General features: G+C 40.5%; 1 protein-coding gene across 1 annotated transcript in view; it reads right to left on the reverse strand.

Moving 5' to 3' along the window:
• Nucleotides 1-4,528: 4,528 nt before the first annotated feature.
• Nucleotides 4,529-16,890, reverse strand: part of ptprfa (protein tyrosine phosphatase receptor type Fa) — a 186,420-nt gene continuing 174,058 nt past the window's right edge. The window contains exons 29-33 of the mRNA XM_035177244.2: nucleotides 14,214-14,340; nucleotides 12,328-12,453; nucleotides 9,319-9,473; nucleotides 6,765-6,900; nucleotides 4,529-6,626 (exon numbers count right to left, since the gene is read on the reverse strand). Of these exons, the coding sequence (XP_035033135.2) occupies nucleotides 6,558-6,626; nucleotides 6,765-6,900; nucleotides 9,319-9,473; nucleotides 12,328-12,453; nucleotides 14,214-14,340 (613 nt within the window). The 3' untranslated portion in view covers nucleotides 4,529-6,557. The remainder of the gene's footprint in view (nucleotides 6,627-6,764; nucleotides 6,901-9,318; nucleotides 9,474-12,327; nucleotides 12,454-14,213; nucleotides 14,341-16,890) is intronic.

A 16,890-nucleotide genomic window follows, 5' to 3' on the forward strand; every position in this document is an offset into this window, starting at 1 on the left:
CAATATCAGTCTTTCCCGTTCCACATCCTGAAGTGTCCCTCGGCTAGACACTGAACCCCAGTGTGATAGAGCAAGTGCTGCACATAGATGCAGAGCAAAACTCTACTGTAAAGGTCTTTCAGTGGTAATCAAGAATAGAACAGCGCTATATAAATACAAACCATTTACAGACCATTTAAAGCTAATTAAATTTCATTTTATGAAAAAACATTAACTATAAAATGTTCATTTCAGATAAACCAGATAGGATGGGTGTAAAGTTGTTTAACTTCTCTCTTTACCATAGACTATACAAAAAGCTCTATACACAACGTCACACACGGAAACAATAAAGAAAGTGACTGTATATTAGAACAGTTTGAGGAGGGCTCAATAATGACAAGGAATGACTTTGAAACAGCTCCCGAGCATTACTACAGGCCAATCAAACAGCCCATTCCAAAGGGGCAGGTTTAGCACTAGTTCTGAATAATGCTGGATGTCTAATGAAGCAAAAATCCTGTATTTTCTGATAAAAAACGTGATCTGTCAAGTAAGTATTTAATTCATAGATGTTAATGTTTAAAAGCTAAACCTCATTTCAATGCATTAAATGATTAACTCAAGTTATTTGCTCTTCCGTGCATGAAGGAATGGGCAGCAGGGGATGGACGGCTGGATTAACCTACTCCTCCTACCGAACAATCCCCAACCAACCAGCTGACCGCTCATCCCTATTGACCTTGCCCCATCCTGAGGGTCTGGGAGCGGTTTATCTTAAGTGATGAAGTCCACAATGGGCCGACCCAAAGGGTATGGGGCGACCCAAGGCTGGTACAATCAGTCAAAAAGAAACAAGAAAACTATTAAAAATAAAAAACTAGGGGAGGCCGCACTACCACACACTTTCTTTCTTTAATTTTACCATTATTCATTTTATTTGAATCATTCTTACTTTGTACTAGTAGAATTAATGGTGGAATGGGGCAGCGCTCTCCTCTCCTATATGCTCAATTCACAGTTTTATTGCTTTCCTTTTCTCTATCTTTCTTTTTATTTACTTTCTTTTCTTTAATATACCGAGTTTCAATTGTTCCATTTTAATCAGAGGTTTGAATTGAATTTTAAATTCTTATTACAAATTTTGTATTTACAAAACTTATTTTAATCAAAGTTGACTGGGTGGCCAGTGAGTTATGAGGGTGGGCGGGTGCTGCCCATGGCTTAAATTTTTGCATCTGCCGTCCACACTGATATGTTGTTTGATTATTAAAATGTGCCATAAAAGTATGAACATGAATGTTCGTATGATGAAGGGAAAAGGCCCAGTCTGTCAAAGACTAAACAAACTGGCAGAAATTCTTATTTTACTCTATCCAAAGTTTCTTTGTCATACTGGTGAGCCAGTTGCTCTGATTGGACAGCATGTTGCAAGGGCTCATGGGACTGTTATGTGTTTTGGTGATGTTTAGCTGTTTTGAATGATATTTGGTTGATGTTCATACTTGTTTCATGTGGATTTTGTGTATTTGTGTTTGTTGGTTGGTAGTGGTGTGTTCATTTGAGTTCACTTTTGTAACCACCGGGACTGTGGGATGTAGTGTCTGTGAGGGGGTCCAGTCACTGTTCATAAATAACTCAGCCAGCTAGCTATCGTGCAGTGTATGGGACACAAGTAAAATGTTGGAAGAAAGTTCTCTGTGCAAGCCTTGCCATTCTAGTATGTACTCGCCACATTTGTGTCAGAAGTGGGATGGATAAAGAAATCAGAGAATTAGAGGAGGCCATTGAGAAGAACTTCTCCTTCCTTCAAAACTTGGCATAGACCCAGATGGCTTCACCTAGAGTCAGACATTATCCTGCATACCCTGATGTTTCCAGTGCACCTGGCTCCATCGCACTCTAGAGGAGGGGAGGACTGCCACTGCTCCCACACTGCTGCCTGCCACCGATGGTGAGCCATCACAATACAAAAATGCTGCTTCTGCTAATGAACCTGCACCGCGGATAATTAATCCAAGCCCGCCACACCCTGTTGCTACACCTAAGTCACCAGCCAAGCTGCCCAAGTACAATGCGGTGACACTGCTAGAACCGTACCTCTCCCAAGTTCGACTAGCAGCATCACACAGCGGCTGGGGCAATGAAGAGGCTGCCACACACTTAGCCCTGGCATTGGAAGGAAAGTGCTGCATGATCTCACCCCAGCAGCGCAGCAGGACCTCCATGCCCTGACCACAGCTCTGCAGAGGCGATTCGGGCGGCGGCCCTACAACGATCAGAGCAGAGAGCAACTGGCCAGCCGCCACCGTCAGGTTGGAGAGGGCCTGGGTGCTTTTGCCACAGATGTGCAGCTGTATGCCCATCATGGTTCCCCCCAATTCGATGCTACTTTCCAAGAGGAGTTGGCTCTTCATGCTTTCCTGCAGAGGCTGACACCTTAGAGGTTGTGCGAGCATGTTCACCTTGCCATGCCCCGATCTCTTGGCGAGGCCCTTCATGAGTCTGAACGGGCAGAAGGGATGCTATCCACACAGCCTACCCAGCCTAGAGACTCTCCTCCCCGACCACACATCAGGATGACCATCGGTGATGTTGAAGGGGGAGGAGGTCTGTCAAGTCTGGCCTCAACCGCAGCAGCCCCCAGCCTCCAGGTGACATCCACAGCATATGACCGACCGCTGTTATCGATGTGATGAGCCTGGCCACATTGCCCGCAACTGTCCAGCCCCCGCGCCAAAACCCTGAATTAGTCAGTTGGAGGGAAACGACAGCAGAGTGGTGTAGTAGGGGAACCACCACTCCAGTCTCTGACCCCTCTTCAAGGCCGATGCACAGTGGTTGGTCACTTGGGTCGTACCAAAGGACTTTATCTGACCTGTCAACTTGATGGTCATCCCTGCCTGATGCTGGTGGACATAGGGTCTACCATTTCCCTTGTGCGATCTGGCGTGCTCCCAGACACCACTGAGCCCCTTCCTGTGACATGGACTCCGGCGCACATCCAGCTGATGACAGTGACATGAGAAAAGGCTGGTGTTGGGGCAAAGAAGTTGCTGACAGTTTGGGTTGGAGACCAGGAGTTGAAGAGTGAGCTGTGGCTTGCCAAGTTCCAGGACCCGTGCATCATCGGCCTTGACCTGATGACCCACTGGAGAGCTCGGGTTGACGTGTCGGGGAAAACCATAACCCTCGGCACGGCCGTTACTGCCAGCGGAGGAGTGAGGTCAGATAAAACTGATGGCAACTGTCCAGGCCACCAGCAAAGAGGAGGGGTGGCTCCCCTTTACCATCGAACCACTAAGGCAACAGCAGGAGACAGACGTGGCCCTGGCACTGGTGAGAGGCTTGTTGGAGACAGGGCAGCGCCCCAAGTACCCAGAGGTGTCGGTGCTGGGATCCGAGGTGAAAGCCTACCACTCTCAATGTGGTAATTTAGAGCTCCATAATGGGGTGATGTACCGGAAGCAGGCCCCCGGACGAGGGAACGACATCTTGCAGCTTCTTGTGCCCCATGGACTTCGCCCCCATGTTCTCCAGGTAGTTCAAGGTATTTCAAGACTCTCCACAGCCTCAAAAGGACAGTTCTATTAGCCGGGCTGTCGATGTGATGTGGAACTACATGTGCACTGCTGCGAATCATGCACTGCCTAGAAACACTTTTGAGTCCCAGGTCCTTGGTGAGATCTGCCAAAGGTTGGGGGTAAACAAGACAACCACGCTCCACCCTCAAAGTGATGCACTGGTGGAGCGATTTAATCGTACCTGAATCTGAAAAGCAAGTGGCGGAATGAAACTGTAGTTTTGAGTGACTTGCAAGTCACTCAAGTATTTTCATTTAAAGGTTCAGTGTGTAAGATTTAGGTGAAATACTTTGTATTGAAATCAGCGCTCTCTAAGGAGACCTCCATGGTTTTTACAGTAGCCTAGACTGGACAAACTAAAAACATTTGAGTTTTTATGACAACTGAAGGATCCACATGTTCTCTTTCATGTTTGGAAGGGGAGGGTGAAGTGAGGGGTGTTCAGCTGCAACATGCAATTTCACCACTGTACTGCTGCTCTTCATTAGTTTATTTATAGACTTAAGAAAAAAATACAATGGGGTTTTCCTACTTTTACCTTAATAAAGTATCTTACTACGCAAAACAGCATGGCTCTAATAACACGTTCATTAGAAAAATGTGTTATGTTTCTCTTGTAAAGGAGTCTTGTTGGAATGATGTAGGATGATAAATCATCCTGCAGGAATAGTTAATAAAATTGATTCTCTGACAGTCAATGACTAATTCTAGAGTTTGAAATATCCTGATACGCTGGTAGATAATTCACTAGGATTTGTTCAGCTTGAAATGATCTTATACCATCTTAAAAGGCAACAAAAGAAAAACAAAAGGGGGAGGGGGGAGAGAGCATGTATGTATTATGCAGCTTTGTCTTCTTTTTACTGTCACATCTTCCTTGAAGAAGCAAACAGGCCCACAGGTCCACTGAGTTTCACTAAAAGGTAACACCACATTGTCACAGAGATAAGAAGTGAAAGAGAACCTTTATATTACAAACCCAGTTATTCAACTTTATTAACAACATTTTCAGGACATTTTTCTGCTTTTTATTAACAAATAGAAAACAGATCATGTACACAACAGATAGGACCTCTGTATGACTTCACTTCATCCAAAACCATCTGACTTTGTCATCTCATCCAGTAAAGCCAGAGATCCACCAATTAAGTTAGTTGTTTGTCTTTCTGCAACACAGTGATAAAATAGAGCTGTAATATAACATGAAATGTATATTTCAACTGTAACACAATATCTGGACATTTTGTGAACTGATTACAAGCCCAGAAAATCTGACTGCATGTTAGTAAAACAGTGTTTTCTAACCATAAAAATCAGTTTGGCTGAGATAATTGTGATTATTGCTGAGTTTGACCTTCATACTTAAATTGTGAGATTTTCATATGACCTAATAGTGATGCTGAATTGTTCATTTATTCTAAACTCACTGTTAATACTTTGTATTTGAGAACTGGAATGGTTTTAAAAACATGGACATTCTCAGATTCGCGGCATCAATCTTTTCGAACAAAATTGGGGATTTGTTTTAAGGAAAATTTGGATGATATTCTGAATGTGTCAACAAGTCCTGACTCAAACCAACAGTGAACTGGTGAAAAATGTCACTCATTGTTTCCAAAAACTATTAGTGAGACACACTATAGCATTGGGTGAGATGTTTTTCATTACCATGAACACACACTGAACACACTCATCATTACCCACCCTGCAGCCTCAAATATTCACTACAGCACCAAATGTGAATTACTTTGCTTTTGAAAATAGTCTCCAACAAATGAATTGTTCTCTCAACCATGTCAAGCTTTTACAGCAAATTACTGAACTCTATATAGAATTTAAAAATATATTTTCCCAATAGGAATAGCTTGGCGCAGAGAGCCACAGAAAGCATTTTCGACGTCAGAAAGTTGGGGTGATCGACACTGATGGTTGTGTTTTAGGATTAGTTGACAAAAATGAAAATATATGTAGAATGGAGTCAGCCTTATGTATCAAGGTTTAGCATCTAAAACACAGTGATTTAGATTTAGCCTTGAATGGTGACTGAATGTTCTCATAAGAAAACATCTTGTCATAAATTGAGGTGTTGGGAATTCCTGTTTTTCATGCAACGTGTCACGTTTTTCTCAAAGACTCACAAAGAAGAGTGAGTCAAGTCAACCTAACCCCTTTTGTTTTCACAAAAGGGCTGTGCCACAGCTTCACATTTCTATTTTCTCCAGATCTCAGACAGCTGAGAAAGTCATTCGAATATTTCTACCAGCAGTTGTTCAGCTGTGAATCGTCAAGAGTTTATGACAAATTATCCCCATCATCATAGATGTGACGTGAAGACAGGAATTCAAAGACACATTTTCCTCTGAACAGGGCCAATGGAGTAATGATAACATTAGACTATCATATCTATGGTAGAAAATAAAATCGTTAGCAGCTGTGAGTATACGCTCTCCAGTGTTAATAACTTTGAGCATCTTGAAAATACATGTTCTTAGTGCTAACAAAAATAATAAAAAGATTAAGACATATAATAACCAGTGTAAGTGATTACAAAATAATTTCTAAATATTAATAACAACATAGTAATAGTGAATATAAATGATAATAGCAGAAAAATATTTTTGCTATTGGGAAGAGGCAGATATCAGGAAGTGATAGGAGAATGAGGCATGGATAAAAGTCATTCAGGGTTGGATTCTGAGAGGTTTTGGTGTTGGGTCTGTGGCAGAATCATGGTACCAGTCCAGGGGGGGTTGTCCAGCTCCCTCTCTTCTCCTCCCCTGTTTCATGCCCACACACACACACACACACACACACACACACACACACACACACACACACACACACACACACACACACACACACACACACACACACACACACACACACACACACACACACACACACACACACACAGTCCTCTGTAACCTCCACATCAGGCCAAAGGGACTGATGTGAATATGGCTCAGAGGAGACACCAGTTCCTTCTGGGTGGGGTTATGTTGCATAGTGATCAAAGCTTCCCAGATACTCCAGAGCAGCCCGGTAGCACAGCTGGTACTGGTCCTAATAAGAAAATAATATGTTGGTCAAATTGTAAGTGGGAGATATTCTGATTCTGACACACTTTTTATTAACACAACGTTCTCTTGCATCTGTTGTTAAGTTGTGTTTCTCGTGCTGTCCAGCAGCAGAATATCATACCTCTGTCTGCACCATGGCTGGCCTCTGAGTGCGGAGCATCTTGACAGTCTGGAAGAGGTCGACCACTCCCTCGTACCTCATTCTCTCCAGGATGATGCTCAGGGTGATGAACACACCGGTCCGCCCAACACCAGCACTAATTGACACACATTATTAGACCTTTATTACAAAGATGCACGTTCAGTAGCACTGTAGCCCTGTAGTACTATTAAGATATTGAAAATTACACTTATTCACCATTGACTACTTTTTGTGCAAACATTTTAGCTTTTTATTTGTCATATTTATCATTATGAAGCCCTTATTATTCCTGGTAGCAGGTGGGTGTATTGGAATTGGTGACATCTGTCTGTTTTTCTGTCTGTCTTTCTGTCACAGCAATATCTCAGGCAGTTTTAATCCAATTTGGATTAAACCAGGTTCAGGTAATGGTCAGGACCTTCACTAGTTCTTTTTCAAGTTCATCAAAAATCAAAGTCATAGCATGCCATCAATGAACAGAGCATGTTCTAAAGTGATGGGTTACATGTTGCAAATAATGGAGGTTATCTCTAATGCACCGGTTCTATGCCTATTCAGTTGTAGGATGGTAAATGCAGTGTATTTGTACAACACTTCTCTCGTCTTATTGATCACTCAAAGGACTTTAAAATACAATTCACCGATTCACACACATTCACACAGAGCTTCTATGACACATCATTCAGATACTTTCTGTGCAATTAAGGGTTAAGTGTCTTGCCCAAGGACACTTCATCATGTAGACTGGAAGAGCTGCGGAAACTACTTGTGAATTAGTTAAAGGTTCAGTGTGTAGAATTTAGTGACATCTAGTGGTGAAGTTGCGTGTTGCAGCTGAATACCCCTCACCTAACCCCTCTTCCAAACATGAAAGAGAACCTGTGGTAGCCTTCAGTTCATAAAAACTCAAAAGTGTTTAGTTTGTGCAGTTTGGACTACTGTAAAAAACATGCCAGCCTCCATAGAGAGGACCCGCTCACGATGTAAATACAAAGTATTTAAATATAAAGGGTAAAGAAAACAACTGTCAAAACAATTGTTTGATAAGAACAGACCATAATTATTTAGCCGGGTTAAGGTCTATTTATGTGGTTCTACTACCTCAGTAGGCTCAAACTGAGCAAAGCATATTTAGATCATCAATTTTAGTTCTAATTGTAAGTGCAGCCTTTGACACTGTGGATCACATTTAACATTTACATATACTCGTAAACTGGGTTGGTTTTTAAGAATAAAATGGATAAAATCATATTTGGAAGGCAGGGACTATATACTATCAGAATTGTCTGAGCTGCTGTCACTATGTTTAATTAACCATGACAGGATCATCATGGTGATTTTAATCTGCATATTGATGACACCTCCTGTAAACTCTTCTAAACTCTTTGGATTTAACTCAACATATTGCCAAGCCAACACAACCATGGCCACACACTAGATTTAGTGATCCCCAAAGTGTAGATTAAAAAGATTTTTGACACTAACCTGTCAGATCAATGTTGTTGTTTTTTTTAAGTGATCATAGATAGCACAAGAAAAAGTGGTACAGAATATCTCATATATCTGAATATACATGTCCTGCCTCACAATAAAATGTGAAGAGTTTCCTGAATCTTTCCAGATGCATGGAAAATGTCATCTATCCTGATGCTCCTCCACTTATCTGCTGCATTTGACACAGTAGCTCACAAGATCCTTTTACACAGACTTGAAAGTTGGAGTAAAAGTAATTGTGTTTGGGAGTAAAGATGAGCGACTCAGGGTTGCCTCTCACCTAAAAGAAAACATTTAATTAAACGATTATATTCATGCTTTTATCTCCAGTAAATTTGACTACTGCAATGGACTTTTAACAGGACTTAATACAAATACAATCAGGCATCCAAAAGTCAGCTGTAAGAGTTTTAACCAAATCTAAAGGGCTGCACACATCATACAATATTCACAAGTCCTTTTTAATTACTAATAAAGAATAAATATGCTACTAATATGCATGTTAACAAGAAACTAGCTAATGGTGAGTAAGTCAACCTAATTTAAAGTGTCACACACATTCACTATAAGATGTGTATCTGAAGGATAGGTCAACATGAGAACAGGAGTCTGACAGTCAATGACATCAATAGCTGCTTTGCACTGAATCAGAATATATTTGTTCCTGTTGTCAAACACCCTCCAAAAGAACTGCAGTGCTATTTGAAAAGAATGAACGCAAAACACAAGGGATATGGAATAAGGAGATGGATTTTAGAAAGCCTGACACATAGAAATACATGCACAATTGATAATAATAGCAATAGTGAATTTTTACTTTGTTTTTATTTTGTGCTGGGAATCGATGATTGTAATAAACAATAACAAAAAAAAAATCTGCTCATGTTCATTCTTGTTCATGCCTACAAAAATTCACTCCTGTCGCTCTCTGTCCCTCTCTCAATCACACACACACACACACACACACACACACACACACACACACACACACACACACACACACACACACACACACACACACACACACACACACAGTTACCTGCAGTGAACAGTAATTGGTCCGTCTTGTCCAAACTGCTCCTTAGTTTTATGGACCTGGCCTATAAAGTCAATGAATCCCTCCCCAGTTTTTGGCACTCCTTGCTCTGGCCAGTCAGTGAACTGGAACTGTCTGATGGTCCTCGACTGCCCATCCTGACAAACATACAGGACACAGACACTGTAAGTAACTCAAACACAACTCTACAGCCCCCTCCTGTTAGATGAGGCAGAGACCAGTGTGAGGGTAATAAAGTTTTACTTTACTGTTAACCATCATTTTAATAATTCAGACTGGAGATTTTTTCTTTCACCTCCAGACCAGTGTTTTAATTGTCACATACGATATAGCGGGTACAATTTCACATCATATTCTGTATTTTCAAATAAAATTGACAGGAAAATAACAAAACCATTACATTTTTTTTGCATTTACCTTTCCAACGCTCCTCACTGCCTATTATACAAGAAATAACCAAACCTTGGATCCAAGGAGACACTAGATTCATGGAACTACATAAAACCTGCCCTAAAATGTGCAGTGAACCTTTGACATTCATTCTTCAGCGTTGATCTTTTTATGGCCCTCTTTGTTATGAAGACTGTATTGTACTGTCTCAAAGTGAAAAAGTAGTTTAATTATATATGTCTTGTATCCTGTAAGTTAACCAAAGTAAATTATAATATCTTTGGTATATTCCTTATTTGCTACTGTTACGAAAAAATACATTGTAATATCCTTCCACCTATAATTGCTTAAATTTTCTCATCCCTCCACATTCTCCTTTATGTAATGTGTTATTCCAGTTAGCTTTGCATTCCACTACACAACTGTGAGATGTTTGTATGACCTGGATCTGATCTTTCAGCAAGAATAACACCTTGATGATGTCATAATGTCTCTTATTTACCTTCAAGTCGTCAGCTTTGAAGTCTGTGGTCTCCATCTAACTTCCATTCAAAATATAGATTCCCCTATGTAAACAACTTTAATGTTAATATGGCTGCTTTTAACAAATATTAAAAATTGTTGTAGTGTGTTTGTTGTTTTGAGCCTCATCAGGGTTTTTTTAATTGGCTAAATGCTAATCATGCCTTACGTTGATAATTCTGGTTTATCTAAGTAAGAGATCTTTTTTATCCTCCCAATCAATTGCATATTTGAGTAACACAAAATTCAGATGTACAATGAATTTATGTGTGAAATGGTTTTCACGCATGCTGTGTGCCCTATTGGTTCAATAGTGCCCCAATGTGCAGCCACTACTGAAAGTTTTAGTAAAGGAAGTTAGCCATTTTGAATTAAGTGGTATTTTTTTGCGATTCACACACATCGTACTTCAACCCACTTCAAATTTGCTGGGTGCAATCTTTAAACCTGATGATGAAAAGTTGAACTCTTCGTGAGTTTTTCTCCGTGGTGTCTAATTTGTAGGTTTTGCCATGAAAGAGGAAGTTGTTGTAACTTCAGTGTACATTATCCAATCTGCACCAAACTTCAGATCTATGATTAAAGTCCTGGCCTGAACACATCTACATGCAAATATTCATGCTTTGTGTGAGGCCACCACTAGAGGTTGACATTTGCACATGAGAGCTTTAAAGTGCAGACTACCTTTCAAACTTCATATTTGATGGAGTTCATCATCTCTGCTGTGCGCAGCAGTTGTGAACCTCCTCAGTGTAATGGGATTGATTCTAAATAAAATTCTCAGATGACTGTAGCTAAAACAGGATAATTTTAGCAGTCTGAATATAATTTCTTCCATAGATTTCAAATAAATATTTTCTTTTATTTATTCAATTCATTTATTTTATTCATTTATGTTTATATGTCATGGTTGATGAAAGATCACAGCTCTAATTTCACTGAAAGAAGGGCGATGCCTATAGGACACGGGGAGCGGGGGGAGATTATTTAGGGACACCAGTGGTAGCACTCTCCCTCTCTCTCTCTCTCTCTCTCTCTCTCCACTGCTGGTCCTGTAAGGAAGTGTAGTGTGTTGTGGGGGCAGCAGGTGTGGACGCCAAGTGTTTGTTGGGAGCCCAGAGCACAGCTGTGGGTGTGTGGGTGTGTGGGTGTGTGTTTTTGTGTGTGAGACAGTATCAGCATCGCCCTATAGGCACGCAGTAATCTCCTCTAGTCAGCGTGTACACACAAACGAGTGGGAACGATAATTCACTTGTCGTCAAGACAATAAGGATGGCGTGGGTCTCCGTCCTATTTTAATGAATGAAGGGGCTGCCTTCAGATTTGTGACTTATTGGCTCTGTAAATTACAGACCCTCCTCTATTGGTTTATGGTATAATAACGCTTGCAGGGATAATCCACTTTTGCAAATGCACCTGTGTTAGGATTATTAAATTGTGCAGTGATTGTTTCCCGCAAGAGACTTTGGGTCCAGAGCCTTTAACTTTTCCCCTTTTCATATTTGCTATTTATATGAAGTGAGCTGTCAGTACTCCATATGTTGCACATTTCCAACCTTGCTACTGTGTTGCTCTCATTCACAATTGGTACTGTTTAATAAGAATTTTTAAATCATATCTCAGAAATTAATAAATTGTCTATTTTTGGAGCTGTCAGCCTCTGTCCCGTTTATTCTGGATATATGTGGTGAACCCGATTGGAGTTTAACTTTCACATCAACATTTCGACCACTACATCAGTTTCATAACAAAGAAGGAAGACTGTGTTTTCATGAAGCAGTGGTTTATGTCAAGCCCTGAAGTACATGCAGGTACACAGGACAAAGTGGCAGATTTCTGCTTTAAATGTGTGCAGGGAGGCCTATTGTACAGCATCAACACATGTGTGGTAAACACACAGCCCAAATGACAACATGCTAAATACACAGAAGGAAAAAGGAACCTTGGCATGCAATGAAAGTGTCACTCTGCTAGCACGTTATAAAATAATGGCCTCAGTGGCCAAGTTAGCTAAGCTGAAGCCAAATTTCTGAAAGCGCCTGATGAAACAACAACAAAGCCTTCCTGAGGTGAACTTACCCTGGCGTCTGTGACTTTGAACTCTCTCAGGATGTACTGAGGCATGTTGTACTCAGCCATGGGGTCCACAACAAAGTACTGGTAGCGCGCAGAACGCTCAGCAGGCCAGTACTGATGGCACTTTTCCTGAAGAATGAACAGAGAAGACAAATCACGACATGGTGCATTTAAGCAGGACATAAAAGAAGATTGTAAGACAAGGCAACAGATTCATGTTGTGCAACCAACAGTTGTTCAGGGACATAAGAACAATTTGCGAAGTGAGGGCACGTTTAGATTTACCTGTAAAAATAAGCTGTTGGGGCCCCAAACTCGGTGTCATTGCGTATGCACACTGTCGCAGCAGTCACATTCATTACGTGTCCTGTATTTATGTCATTATTTGTCTTTAAATTTAATTTTGAAATACTTTAAACTGGGTGTTTTTAGAGCCCCTCTTCGCTTGGGGCCCCAGGCCAGATTTCCATTTTGCTTAGTCCAACTATGAGTAAGTGAGATAGTTGTGCAGTAAATGTGATATTTACATACTGTATGTAAATAGGAAAAGGAATATGTATTGGAGAATGTGGTCTGAACTACCTGCTTTAATGAGATGTACAGTACATACACATGGCAGAAAGCCTTGCTATAGCTCATGATAAAAATACATGATATACTAAGAGCAGCACAGAAACTGGACTGATGTGGTGGGCTCTCATCTCTTTCCTGCATTAATATAAAATGACAAGCAGATGGTGGATTGTGGTGCTCTGACACTACTTGGCTTAATGTGACTGCTGACATGATGGACATGGAGTGATGGATGAAGTACTAATATCTGTCTTTGCTGCTGCTTTCTCTTCCATACATATTGATGAAGGACTTTGTATACTGCAAATGTATGTAATAATATGTGCAGATACATTCAGGAATGATGAATTGAGCATATTTGTGTGACAACATGCTCATTATATCAATCATCAATAAAATTGTATTTGTATAGCCAATTTTCACATATGCCTCTTATTTATAGGCCAGGTCCATAAAACTAAGGAGCAGTTTGGACAAGATGGACCAATCACTGTGAACAGCAGGAAACTGTGTTGTGTGTGTGTGTGTGTGTGTGTGTGTGTGTGTGTTTGTGTGTGTGTTTGTGTGTGTGTTTGTGTATGTTTTGTGAATTTAGTATACATTTATTATAAAAGGTATAATTATATATAAATTTAATCAAGTATCAAGTGTCTAGGGGCAGTGTCAAAGATTTTGATTTAAGTGAATGTCAATGTCATTAAATGTCATAAAAGTCACAATCTATTTCTGAATAAGGTAACAATAAGGACTCAGCCTATATGGTCCAGATAAATTCGTTGAGTTAGTGCTAATGCAAACCACCATCCCCATTGCTGCAGTTTTACATTTAAGCATTTATCTGGCAAATGTTGACTTTAATTATATATATTATTATGAAATCACAGAAAATGCAATGTTTTTGTCAGTAAGCTCAGCATTACAGCTCTCAAAAGATCAAAATGTGTCTGCAAAAAATGATGCAGGTCTTTTGGCCTCATTTATGGACGGTAAGGGTCTTCCCCATCTGCATGCTGAAGTGTCCTTAGGGAAGATATTGAACCCCTCATAGGAGAAAAGTGCTGCCCATAGATGCACTGTATGAATGTGTTTGTGTGACCGGGTGAATGGTTAAACTGTACTGTAATGCTTTGAGTATTCATAGTAAAAGTGTACGTGCACACAAAAGCCAAAAATGGCGAATGCAAGAAAATAATGAAATTTTTAAAACCAGTACATTTAATGTGTTGATAAGATTTCAGGCTTCAATTTTATTCAATTTGATGTGATACTGGCTCACACTCAATGACATGATATAAGGTGTGACTGTGATGTTTTACCCGTCCCATCTCACGGAGCTTGGTGAGCATCACTACAATGGTGGAGTTGTGTTCCCACAACATTCTCCAAAAGTCCTCTGTGGTCTCAGCTAACGGGCCCTGGGTGGCCATGTATGCTTTCTGCTGCCTGCAAATTGGAACAGAGACAGTCTGTGATTACTCCTCAGGATTCAGCAGCACTGCTCCTATTTGGATTCAATTTCAGCTTTCTTCCTTTTCAGCCCAAGTGGTGGTTGCAGCCTGACATTATACTGTAACAAAAATACAGGTTATGGCAGATGAATAATGATGCCTATGTCATAAATTATCCCAAAACTTAATTTTTTTAACTAATGTCTTTCAAAAGCTGTTTTCTCCAGGACAAGAGAATCCGGTCCAGACATTGTCTGTCCAGCACAACTGGAGACTGTCTGTGTGACATGTGTTCACAGAAATATTCTGTTTGGTTGCATTTGTTGTCATTTCACAACAACAAACACACAAGCACAAGCAGTTAAGCAGGATTTACTGTACGCCACATCCCTTTAAATAGCTTCAATGACATACCATAACTGTTGAATGCAGCTATCAGGTGTTTATAATTAAATTGTATGCAACCTCAACAATAGATTTGATGAGTTAGCTGTTGCACTGATATTTTATTTGGTTTGCTTTGGCACAGAACCTTTTTAACAGCACTGTTAAAGGACAGATGCCATCCCAGCTGTTCAACTGAGCTCTGGGCTATCCACTGGAGAATGCACAGGACACTACCACTAGGTGGCAGTGTTGAGCCATGCAGCACATGGCTCAGGTTATTCTCTCAAACCTGTGTGCCTCAGTATCTGAAGTTACCTGAAATGCTCGTGATTTGTGTTTGCTGGGGATGACTGGAGGCCCTGTTGTTTGTCTGTCAGCCCCTGTCCTATGGATGTTATTTGAACAGTTCATAAAACAACAAGCGAACGCTGCTGTATGTTATTGGAGCTGCAGCACCTGGTTGTTCTGTTACTTGTGCCTAAGCACTGTGGAATGTCAACAGCAGCTGATCCTGCTTAAGTTTGTTTAAGTTCAGATGTGGAAGGTTGAATATGAGAAAGACATCATTTGTGACCTCTGTGCAATCAAGCCAACAAATAGTGCAGCTGCTAATACAACCCCAAAACATCAACCAGTTTTAACCAGCTAATGTTCCGATATAATAAAAAATATATACAGTATCATACTGAAAAGGAAGATAAAAGTCAGATTAAAGGACATATCTGTCTTATATGTGTCTGTGAAAAGGGCTTTTCCCTCCGGAGCAGTACGAGTCATTAGGCATCTCTTCCAGAAAGTTCTTACTTCAACTCTGACCCACTATACTTACTGTAGCTGCGTGAACACAGTTTTCCTGAAGGACTGAAAGCCACATTTCAGATGCACTCACTTTCAGCCTGATCACCAATTGATGCTTTACATCATTCGTATAAAGAAATAACCAATTGGAACAATAGCCAGACCAAAGAAGAATAATACACACATGTTCATAGATGAGTGAATAATGAAAAAATATTCCTTTAGTCACGTAAAAAACAATCAACAGTGTCACAGTTGCACATTTTAATAGGCTCCTCTATAGGGAGCCATTAGAGAGAGCTATAAAAGATAATACATTGTTTAAGCAGGGAGTCCATTCTATTTAATCCTCCTCTTATGTAGAGGTAATGATAAACTGGTCGAAGGCTGCAGTCACACTTTCTATTTTGCATCATCATGGACAGGCACTGGGTTGACTCCAGTTGATACACTGAGAGGTCACTGGACACCTCCACTGATCATCATTATCATGTCTCTCCCCCTCACCTTAATCTGTCCTAATCCTCACTGTGCACTTTAAAGGCAGAGCTCAGAGAGTGCTGCCATTCCCAGAATCACCCTCTTTTAATTACTGCTAGAGGAGGTTGTGAGGAATTACAGGACACCCCTGCCTCCTTCTCCATTCTCCCTTAGGTGGGGGTGCCCAGGGGACTTAAAAGTGGAAGTCCTGATTCATTACTTTGCTAGATTTTACACATCAGGATTCAGATGAATTAAAATGAATTCATCTCCTCCTTTGTCTGTGAAACAGAAGTGACAGCATGAGGTCTTCAGAGGAACTCATTTTAGTCTGAACTGAAAAAGCTGCAAAATGCAAATCCCTGTTCACTCCTCTGGCCTGAACCTTCTTTAGGCATGAATCAAACTTGGGAATACAGTTTCACAAGTCTATCCAATTCTGTTTTAACAATAAAGGTCAAGTACTCTGTGAAGGCAAAAATATGCTGCTTTTTACTTTCAATCATCTAATTAGTGTTTAAAAAAAAAAAAAGATATGCTTCTTTGAGAGGTAAGTGATTGGCTCTTTCTCTGACACAGACCAATATCAGAGCTGATGCCCAGTACGTGTTGGCAAATCAGCCAGACTCTCTATTGAGCTGTCACACAAGTATGTTAATGCACACACATGAAGAATATACACATACATTAATTTGCTGTGAATGATTTTTCTTTTTCCAAACAGATCCACATGTGGAGACATAACAGTGTGTGTGTTCAAGTCCTGGTTGTCCCAACAAAAGCCCCAAATGTGTATTAATCATTCGGTCTTTATACTAAGCACGAACAACGTTCTGACTCCAGATCTGTAATTAACACTTTGTTTCCTCTTCCTCTATCC

The sequence above is a fragment of the Hippoglossus stenolepis genome, chromosome 14 (genome assembly GCF_022539355.2).
Source record: "Hippoglossus stenolepis isolate QCI-W04-F060 chromosome 14, HSTE1.2, whole genome shotgun sequence".
NCBI lineage: Eukaryota > Metazoa > Chordata > Actinopteri > Pleuronectiformes > Pleuronectidae > Hippoglossus > Hippoglossus stenolepis.